General features: G+C 34.5%; 3 protein-coding genes and 1 non-coding gene across 4 annotated transcripts; 2 read left to right on the top strand and 2 right to left on the bottom strand.

The window, feature by feature from the left end:
* The first annotated feature begins 302 nt into the window (after positions 1 to 302).
* Positions 303 to 1361, top strand: LOC103842514 (F-box/kelch-repeat protein At2g44700-like). Its single transcript, XM_009119140.3, has one exon. It carries the CDS (start codon positions 303 to 305, stop codon positions 1359 to 1361), a length of 1059 nt encoding a protein of 352 aa, XP_009117388.2.
* Positions 1362 to 2722: 1361 nt separating this feature from the next.
* Positions 2723 to 3899, bottom strand: LOC103842512. Its single transcript, XM_009119139.3, has one exon. It carries the CDS (start codon positions 3632 to 3634, stop codon positions 2960 to 2962), a length of 675 nt encoding a protein of 224 aa, XP_009117387.1. The 5' UTR covers positions 3635 to 3899; the 3' UTR covers positions 2723 to 2959.
* A 3820-nt stretch (positions 3900 to 7719) lies between these two features.
* TRNAY-GUA lies at positions 7720 to 7803 on the bottom strand. The gene is given in 2 exon segments: positions 7720 to 7755; positions 7767 to 7803. It is a non-coding gene; the product is annotated as a tRNA-Tyr (tRNA).
* An 883-nt stretch (positions 7804 to 8686) lies between these two features.
* LOC103842511 (40S ribosomal protein S25-4) lies at positions 8687 to 9887 on the top strand. The gene is made up of 4 exons (XM_009119138.3): positions 8687 to 8836; positions 8925 to 8999; positions 9273 to 9407; positions 9582 to 9887. Exons 1-4 carry the CDS (start codon positions 8834 to 8836, stop codon positions 9693 to 9695), a joined length of 327 nt encoding a protein of 108 aa, XP_009117386.2. The 5' UTR covers positions 8687 to 8833; the 3' UTR covers positions 9696 to 9887.
* Positions 9888 to 10503: the final 616 nt, after the last annotated feature.

Raw genomic sequence — 10503 nt, 5'->3', positions numbered from 1 at the left:
CTGACACCGACGAGCCATGTTAGTTGAGCTCAAGCTCATCAGAGAAGACGCTCAAAATAGAAATATCTTTCTGTTATTTTCATTAATGATTCAACGTTTACATTATATAGTATTGAAATCCGGTTTATACATGTACCGAATACAATCTATATTGAACCAACATTAAACCAAACTGAATCAACGCTCATATATTAATAAGCCACCCGCGAAACCAGTACTCAATAGTAACTATCTAACGAACTTTGTTAATCTTTCTTGCGCTCTCAAACGCCGACGAGCCACCGCAAAACATCAACCACTCAATGTCGTCGCCGCCGTCGTTTTCCTCACTTCCCAACGACATCGTCGTGGAAATCTTAGCTCGCGTCCCGAAACGCTCTCACCCGATCCTCTCTTGCGTCTCCAAGAACTTCAGCCGTCTTGTTCGTTCGCCGGAGATACACAAGATTCGCTCTCTCCTCCGCAAAGACTCACTCTTCATCTGCTTCGTCGGCATAACGGGTGCGCAATGGTTCACTCTCCGAAGAGCTGAAAACAACAACCCGACGACAGAAGAGAAGAACCGCTTCGTCTCCATCGACCTCGCGTTTCCTTCTCAGACCGAGCAAGAACCCTGCGTCGTCGCCATAGGCCCGGAGATATTCTTTATCTGTGGATCATTCAATCCTTCGGCAACCATGTGGATTCTTGATTCAAGAACCGGGACGTTTCGCCAAGGACTTAGCTCGAGAGCTGAAAGGCTATGCAGAAGCGTGGGTGTAGTCGGAAGCAAGGTGTACGTGATCGGGATCTATAGAGACGCCGACGAGATGCACGTGGAGTCATTTGACGCGAAGACGCAGACGTGGGAGCTAGCGCCGGTTCCTGAGGATCAAGGCTGGTGGTGGAGCTCGGCCCCAACTGTGTCGTTGAACAGGAAAGTTTGTGCGTTACGTGTTTCTGGCAATGCTAGGTGCTACGATCCTAGAGATGGGTCTTGTGAGAGTTTAGGTTTGGCTACTAAGGATAAATGGTTGTGGAGAACGGGTGCTTGTGTGATGAACAATGTGCTCTACGTTTACTACGCTAGGTTCGGGCTGATGTGGTATGACTACGAGATGAGGCTATGGAGAGTGGTTGGTGGTTTGAGTCATCTCAAAAAGGTTCGGTCTGTTGCGATGGCGGAGTATTACGGGAAGTTGGCGGTCTTGTGGGAAGATGTTGAGGTTGGTGTGAGTGGTGAAACTAAGGAGGTTTGGTGTAGAATGATTGCTTTGGAGAGGAGTGAAAGAGGGGTTCATGGGATTGCTGAAGCGTCTCAACTTCTGGGTAGTGTCCTTCGTGGCTATATGTTGCATCATTGTCTCTCTGTTTCAGATTAAAGAGAATAAAGTGTCCCTCCTTGCTATAGATAGAAATGTCCCACGTTGCTATAGATAGAATCTCATTGATTAAGCAAATGATGTTTCTTTACATTCCTACTTCTTTGTTTAAGTAGTTTGATTGTCATATACATGGACTTGTCCTCTATATTTTCGGCAGTAGTATCATATTCAATTCTTTAACTCTTGCTTTCTACCACTAGACTGTGCCCCGAAAAAAAACACATACATGTGACTAGAATGGCAAACTAATAAAGTGTAATTAAGTAGTAATCCATCCATTTCAGATTATTTGTCGTTTTAGACTGACACACAAATTAAGAAAACATTTAATTTTGTATATTTACTAGATAAAAACATTATTATCAATACACCTAACCACATTTCAATCAATTGAAAAAAATATCAAAATATAAAATCAATAAATTTTGCATTGAAATTATAAAACGACACTTATTTTGAAACAAAAAATTCACCCTACAACAACAAGTAATTTGAAACGGAGTGAGTACTAAGTTTGACTAGAATAACAAAGTGGAATAACAGAATAACCTAATCACATTTTAAATATCGTGTGATCTAGCCATTAAAATAGTTGAATAATAGAATAATTCACAGCAAGTGAATCACATTTGTTCGAGTTCACTAGATGTCAATCCAAGTCCCGCTTCAGGAGTTTAGACAAATAAAGTCTGATATAAAAAGAGTGTTACATGCCGTTGAAGATGTTTAGGTAGTTCGAAGATGTCAGGGTTGTTCCAGGGACCTTTGTCTGAATGCATACATTCACATTTGTCTGCACAAGTGCAGTTACCACCCAGGAACTCAGGAATTTCACTGAAGAGAAAAAACATTAACAAAGTTGATTAAATAGATGAAGCTTGAATACATCCGATTACATGCTTTGGTTCATTTACTGATGCGGTTCAATCTGCGCAAGACGTTCCCGCTGCTCACAACCAAGGCATACGCAAGACTTATCCGTGCTATTGTTTTAGATTTAACTAAAATCACCTTGTGTTTTCTATTTCAGATCAAGATGAATAATACCTCTGTTGTTTTATTTGATTATAGAGATTACTTTTTATCCCTTGTCTTGCAGAAAGTATTCTGGCTGGGCATTGTAGAGGAGATCTTACAACTCATCAGTGGTTCAATCAAAATCCCAAGATAACACCAAAAGAGACCTTATGTGGAAGAGAATGATCATGCACTCTTAAACTAGTTGTTGGGTGTGAGCTAGACACATTACTATTACGTAGATATGGCATGCTTCATAAAGAGTTATGACATGAATAATGGCTCTTTTAATTCTCTCTTTGTTGATTACTTCTTGCTCATCATGTTTTTCGATATATGTCTACCATAAGACTAAATTTACAGAAAATATATGTTACATAGCTTATAAGATGGAACAAAATTTTACAAAGAAAAAAAAAGAGAAAAGAAAAGCTAAAACAACATTTTATGCTGGGGCTTTGAAATATCTTCACCCGTATATTTACAAACACACATATATGTGAATGTTATTTGCATAAACAAAAAGTTTTTCTTCTTCTTTTTTTTTTCCTTGCTTCTTTTTTTTTCTAAGTACTTATTTAAACAATACAAAACTCTTCATCCTTTTGGTTCCTCCTCTGTCTCGCAATGAAAGACTCGATCTTGTACCTTAGTTCATCATCAGAAACATCAGCATGTCTCTCAGTCTCCGATCTCTTCAATCTTCCACAAGAACTCTTCTTCGAGCCCTCTAGATTCTCTGACCCACTCCTTTGCTTCTCTCTCTTCACAGTTATGTCCTTCTTGTCCGTGCTCTGTTTCTCTCTGTTATCTTCAGTACTCTGTTTCGCCCTGTTCTCCAACATGCTCTGTTTTGCTCTGCTCTGTCTCTTATCTTCGCTGATCTGTTTTGATCTGTCTTCTTCACTGCTCTGTTCTCTTCTTGAGCTCTCCCGAACAAACTGGTCGTAAAAATCATTTCTGTTTCTCCGTGCATCAGGTTCTTGATTCGCAAAGAGACCGCACTTGGCGGCTACAGCGATGACTATTGCGTTCCCCAAGAGGAAAGCAAGGTGACGGTTGATGAGAAAACGTGAGAGACCAGAGTCCTCGAACATGATGACTAGTTGGTAACAGAGCTTGGCCACTGTAACCATAACCACAGTTATCTCGACCACTCGGTAAAACAAATCCAAGAGTTTTTGAACTCGAGACTTCTTCACAGCAGCCTTCATCTTTCTCGGTTTAGCCTTTTGAGTACTAGGCGAATCCATTTGAAGAGAGAATGATTAGATATTCAGTTTATGGTGGAGGAAAAAACAGAGAAGAGACTGACTCTGTTTCTCTCTTTGCTTCTTCTTTGTTTTTATTTTTTAGCTTGAGAGAATGTACCTTTGCAATGTAAGTGTTTATATAGGGGTCACTGAGTGCATTTGCTTTTTTTCTTTCTTTCCGAGCACTAATCTTCTTTTTAGAGTGAATTATTGGTTTATTGTTCTTATATGCAAAAAGAGTTAACTTAGCAAAACTCTAGTCTTGTTAATTTTTTCTTTAACTAGTCTTGTATCCTAATCTTTTTCATTTGACACACCATCGCCTTGTTGTTGTTCTTGATTGTATTCACGGTTACATTTTAAAAAGTACGAGTTTTGTGAGTTTATATTCATAAAATTTGACTAATGAACTTAAATGTTTTTGACGAAGATCTAGATTGTCTTAGTGGTCTGATGAACATCAAACTTCAAACAAGATTAGATTTTTTCACTAATTATAAGTAAGTTATCTGCATGCATAAATGTTTCGGTTTTGTACCGAAAAGTATTAGAAAAAATGTATAGTTAATATAACTTTAATAGGTCATTTAAAATTGTGGCTCACTGTTTTGTAGTATGTCAATCAAACAAGTAACATATTAGCTTTGTTGTAAAATACTATTTGATCATGGAAGGTGTGAGTACCTAAAGGGTTGTTAGCTTAAAAGCCATGTCTCACTTGTCAAACAATGTAATATATTCTGTTTTTATACTTCTAATATCCCAATTTATTTGTTGCTTTACATTTTTGCAGTCAAGATAACAAAATCAATTTAAACTAATCAAAGGCAAGGCAACACTATGAAATGAAGAATACTAATTGATTACCAAAAAAAAAGAGAATACTAGTCTCAGAGAATGGTTGCGATATGACACTTATATCGACATATATATAACATAAAATTATATATCGATAGATTTAACTTATTTTATTAAAAATATTAATAGACAAATATCTATATAAATAAATGAAGATTCAATAATCACTTGCACATGTCTGTAGGATATTTTTCATTTTATTATAGTTTATAATCAATCATATCGCACTGGTAAAACAGTTTCATGCACTATCTTCATCATTTGTAATCTTTTACTCGACTCATAGCAGCCCACCATTATTTTTTATATCCATTCACTAGCTTCTTTGTGGCAATAAACTAATCTGTAAAATTAATGCGTACCACCATATTTAAATAAACTTTGCGCAAAATTTTTTAGAACTTGTTTAATGAAAAGATTTTAGGGTGAAATTCTTAACAGAATATCCGATAAGAACTCATCTCTTAATTTTTAACTAAAAAAACTAAAAACCGATTCTTAAATAGATATTTAAGAATCGATTCTTAACTTTTTAATTAAAAGTTAAGAGACGAGTTCTTATATTTCGCTAAGAACCTCACTCTAAGAACCTCCCGTTAAACATGTTATTAGCAGTACAAAAGCATACCTATTAAAAAAGTTAAGAAACAAATTCTTATATTTCGCTAAGAACTTCACTCTAAGAACCTCCCGTTAAACATGTTCTTAGCAGTACAAAAGCATACCTATCGTGCCAAATTTAAAAAGTACTCCAGGATATAGAATATGTAGTAGTGTAATCCGCCAGGCAGTTAATGAGACTTATAAAACCTGTTTTCATTCTTTGTACTAGAATCTCATTTCTCAGGTTTTTTGTTTGTTTGGAAAAAGCCTTTAAAACCTCATTTCTTAGGTTTGGTAACACAAATCAACCTCGTAAATCAAAGTTTCCTGATAAAATTATTATTATGTTTTTTATATGAGTCGTATATCATCACTGTGTATATTGATGTACAGTATACGGAACCTCACAATGAAAAATGACAAAAACACAAAATATACACGAATACTTTAACTCCTATTTAAAAATATATAATAAACCATTTCTTCTTCACTAAGAGATTGAGAGATGGCTTATACTTCTACAACTTCTCTTTGTTAATGTGTTTCTTAACTTTCTTTATGTCTTGTCTCTTTCGAAACAAAAAAGCACATATATGTGGTTTATTTCAGTTTAATTTTTGTTATTGGATACACTTTGAAGAAAAGGTAAAAGCCCCACATCTTTTTCTAAAAGACATCTTCAATTGTTCATAGTAGTCCATGAACGTAACGTGTCACGCGATGCTTCATTCAATCAACATGGTGCAAATTATGAAGTATATATATGTTTTGTTTACTTGTTTTAGGACCAATCAGACTTATCCATAAATTTACGTCTTACATTATGTATCAGCTAGGGGTGGGCGTTCGGGTACCCGTTCGGGTTCGGGTCGGGTATTTCGGATTTTCGGGTATTTCGGTATAGAGGTCTAGAACCCGTTCGGGTATTTCTGTACTTCGGGTCGGGTTCGGGTATTTTTAATTCGGATTCGGTTAATTCGGATCGGGTTCGGATATTTAGATTTTGAAAAAAAAAATTAAAATTTTCATTTCTCAAGTTTGTTGTATTTAAAAATATAACTTTTAGTTAACTAATTTTCTATTTTTAATAGATTGAATAATTAATAGATTTGGACATAACATTTTAAAACTAAAAAGGCATTAATTTAGTTTTTTTTTATGTAAGTTTTTGTTAATTTTTGAAATAAAAAACTTGACATGCATTTTAAGTGATTAACAAATCATTTTTTCCGTAATTGTATGTATATCATATGAACTTAAAGTATGTGTAGTATCAATATAAATATTTTATATAAAATGAGAGATATAAACTAGAAATATATGGTTAATTATACATATGTTCGGTTATCTTCGGATATCCATTTGGGTTCGGGTATTATCCGTTCGGGTTCGGGTATCCAATCTCTCCTTATTCAATACCCGTTCGGGTATTTTGCTACTTCGGTTCGGATTTCGGTTCGGGTTTTTCGGATCGGGTTCGGGTGCCACTTCGGATATCGGGTAAAGTGCCCACCCCTAGTATCAGCTGGTATATATCTTAATTAATTTGAAGTGTAACTGTGTAATCAAAATAAAACTTTGAGCCTTATTACTTACAATGGCTCTGTTAGTGTTTTCTCTGTCAAGTTCTTATGTATGGGTTTTTGTATTTCAGTCCACAGTTGATAAAAAATGTTTTAATCTTTTCTAGAAATGTAGATATTAATCAATTTCAAAATTTCTGTGTACTTCTGGTCCAGTTCTAGTTATCTGGATGTGTATAAAATAAACTATTTCAAGCGAATTAAAACATCCTTACATATATAATTTTGATTTATCTTGATTTTTTGTTTGATCACACTTAGAAAATAGCGGGAGCTCAGCCACAAATGTAAAACACTTGTTGTTTTTCTTTTGCTACAATCCCACCCAATATCAAAAACACTTTAAATATTATAGTCACTTTGTAGATATCGTTTTGAGTTATTTGATTCAATAAATTTGATAAAACTATCTTTTTTATAAAGAGAAATGATTGGACCTAAACACACAATTAGAATATTTTCTTTTACATAAAATTGTATGTGGGCCTTTAAAATCTATGAATTACCTTTGGTATCTATAATTTGAGCATAGATTTAGAGATTATGGAGCTCACGCATAAATCTAGTTGATGAAACTCTTGTTATTATTCAAACAAGAAAATTGCATCCTTAGCGAAGAACAATACAATATATAAGTGGTACCCCTTTTATGGTGGCCAATCTATAAAGAACCAAAATCTGAATTTCATAACTTAAATATGGCTTGTACGTCTACCGGGACATATTATAAATTCCCTCAAGTTGATCACAGAATTAATCTAATTGTAATTGCTTTTACGTGAATTTTATAACATTTATTCCCCCGCATGTGAGTGTATGCTGATTCAGTGTCACTTACTCAATTATATTTATTTTAAACATGTAATTGCCTGGGTATACACCAAAAACAACAAACAGTCTCGAAAAAGAAACAAAAAGAGATATGAGACGCCACATATTCATTTGGTTTATTTATCCACAAAGCGACTGTTCGTGCAAAATAAAATTTGTTCCCGTTATTCTTCATTTAATGTGGGAAATCTGATATTCTTCAAAAAGAAATCCGACCTGCCGGAATCGAACCAGCGACCTAAAGATTACAGCAACAACTACAGTCTTCCGCTCTACCAACTGAGCTAAGGTCGGTTTGCCAATTATGTGATCAAACACTTTATATATTTACAATAATATTTGGGCGTGAGGCCCATCGCGGCCCTACTGAAATTCTTCGTTATTTTTATTTTTTGCTACGAGTTTCATCTTTGTTGATATCCATGATCCATAAAAAGTTTTTGTTTAAAATAATGTAAATTTTTTTCTACGATAATTATGTTTAAGGATACACATAAACTTTCGAATGCTTAACAAACATAGCGCATTCAAAAGTCATTTTGACTAAGCAAAGGGTCAATAAAAACATGAACAATTTAGTTAAAAATCGAACAAAGTAATAAACATGAAATGTCTCCAACGAGGTAAAACCTTAAAACAAAAAGAAAAAAAAAATAAAACAAAATAGTAAAAAGTAAAACAACGCAAAAGCAAATATTATTCTAAAAAAAATAACAGTCCAATCGACAATCTACCATCTATGAAAACAAATAAAGAATGTATATCATAATAACTGCACTATCACTCCAATGGTGATTGCACGAGGGATATATAGAGATGTGAAGAATACAATCATGGCAAGGAGGGATAGGAAAAAAATACATTCTCTGTTGTCAAGTTGAATTATCTAATCTATTAGGTTCATAAACATTGTTCTATCTTGTTTTTTCCAAAGTATAGTAGCTCTTAGATTAACTTATTGTAGATCTGAACATCATTAATATGTTATTAGTATTCTTAGCAAAAAAAAAACATGAAATGTCATTCACTTACACATATAAGACACAAAGGATATAGAATAAAATCACCTTAGCTAGTAAGCTTGGACCTGTTCCAGTGTTCCTTCAACTGCTGAAGCTTAGCGTAGAAATTTAATTGGGCTGTATAAGATTAATGGACTCATTATTAAAACTTTAATGGGCTTTATCAGCCTGCTAAGAACTCGGAAACCCTAATATACAAGGGACAACAAAACCACTTCACTTTCTCACTGTCGTCTCCGTCAAGCTCTATCTTTCGTCTCTAGCCTACCCGCCGATCATTACCCGTCTCCGTCGATAACAACATGGTTACTCTCTCTCTCTCCGTCTCTCTTGATATAGCTTTGTATCCCTTTGTGTGGGTGTTTAATTTGGAAATTTATGTTTATTTCTCAGGCGCCAAAGAAGGATAAGGTTCCACCGCCGTCGTCGAAGCCGGCTAAATCCGGAGGTGGAAAACAGAAGAAGAAGGTTCGTTTCCTCCATTGTTTCATCTTTAAATGTAATCTATACTTTGTGTTCATTAGATTTTCAAAGTGCTCCATTTCTCTGTTCTATCTGTGTAGAGTTTTTGCAGAATTTGATTTAGGTTTACTAGATTGATCTAGTCTTGTTTGGATGAGTTATTGTTTATTATGAGTTTGATTAAATGTAAGTAGATTACGACACTTTAATCTATGTAATGTAGCTTTGTGTGTTTGTGTTCTTAATTGTTGTCTTCTTTCTCCTTAAATAAAAAAACAGAAATGGAGCAAGGGAAAGCAAAAGGAGAAGGTGAACAACATGGTGCTGTTTGATCAGGCTACTTACGACAAGCTTCTCACTGAGGCTCCCAAGTTCAAGCTCATCACTCCTTCCATTCTCTCCGACCGTATGAGGGTATGTTTACTACATACTCGTCTTTTTAATTTTACTAATTCATGTCCTTGTAACTCAATTAGTAGTATGATCCTAGGAGATAATTAAGTTATCAATCTCGATCTTGTCTAGAACTTCAAATAGTATATTATTGTAACACTGTGATCCGTATTGAATAATGTTTATAAAATGTAGATTAACGGATCTCTAGCAAGGAGGGCGATTAGGGAGCTGATGGCGAAAGGTGTGATCAGGATGGTTGCTGCTCACTCTAGCCAGCAGATCTACACTCGTGCCACCAACACCTAAACAGATTTACTCTTGTTAATGGTTTGGTTCTCCGAACCTCAACTCTTTTGATGTAGACATTAATCATCAGAGCTCTTATAGTTCTTTATGTTTCTTTTCGTAAACTCCTTTGTATCTCAAGAAACTCTTTAGTAAGCTGTTTTGAGATATTATGTCTACTTAATTCGGAATTGTTTTTTTATATTTGCTCCCTAAATGGTTTCTTTGGTGCACCACTCCTATCACTGTAACTTATGAGTCTTGACTTGGCTTGAAATTGGAGATTATGCATGACCTCAACTGTTGCATATTATTTGACCTTCGCAAACTTTAGGTAGAGAGACTAAGATACCAAATAATTTAATACGTGAGCCGCTGGCGTAGTAGATAAATTAACAGTAGTGTCTTAATCTATTTCAAGTACTAATCACAAATATGTTATGTGCGAATATACAAATATGATATTTGGTACTTTAATTTATTATTTACGTATTTATTATTAAATATATCAACTGTATTACGTATTTAATATTCTCTATGTTTCATAATGAAAGTAGTTTAGACTAAAAACACTAATATTAAGAAAGTTGGCATATTTAATTAATTAGTTCAAAAAGTTGATATTATTTGATTATTTACATTTTATCCGATAAATGTAAAAATTATTTAGATATTTGGAAACAACTTACATTTTGAAACAAAAGAATTTTTTTTAAACTACTTACAGTAAGTAACGGAGGGAGTTGTAAACTTGTTTAATTAAGTCAGTTAAATGAACTGAACTTCAAATTTGGGTTAATAAGTGACGAACACAAAGTAGTTGGTAAAT

This window comes from Brassica rapa, chromosome A09 (genome assembly GCF_000309985.2).
Source record: "Brassica rapa cultivar Chiifu-401-42 chromosome A09, CAAS_Brap_v3.01, whole genome shotgun sequence".
In the NCBI taxonomy this organism is placed as follows: Eukaryota; Viridiplantae; Streptophyta; class Magnoliopsida; order Brassicales; family Brassicaceae; genus Brassica; species Brassica rapa.
The sequence above is the reverse complement of the archived record's forward strand: the minus strand, read 5'-3'. Positions and strand labels throughout refer to the sequence as shown.

Excerpts from the sequence above, each read along its gene's own strand:
- LOC103842512 (XM_009119139.3), bottom strand. The coding sequence starts at position 3,634 with ATGGATTCGCCTAGTACTCAAAAGGCTAAACCGAGAAAGATGAAGGCT.
- LOC103842514 (XM_009119140.3), top strand. The coding sequence starts at position 303 with ATGTCGTCGCCGCCGTCGTTTTCCTCACTTCCCAACGACATCGTCGTG.
- LOC103842511 (XM_009119138.3), top strand. Across the intron at positions 9,000-9,272 it reads GTGGAAAACAGAAGAAGAAG|AAATGGAGCAAGGGAAAGCA; the intron begins GTTCGTTTCCTC and ends ATAAAAAAACAG. Across the intron at positions 9,408-9,581 it reads TTCTCTCCGACCGTATGAGG|ATTAACGGATCTCTAGCAAG; the intron begins GTATGTTTACTA and ends TATAAAATGTAG.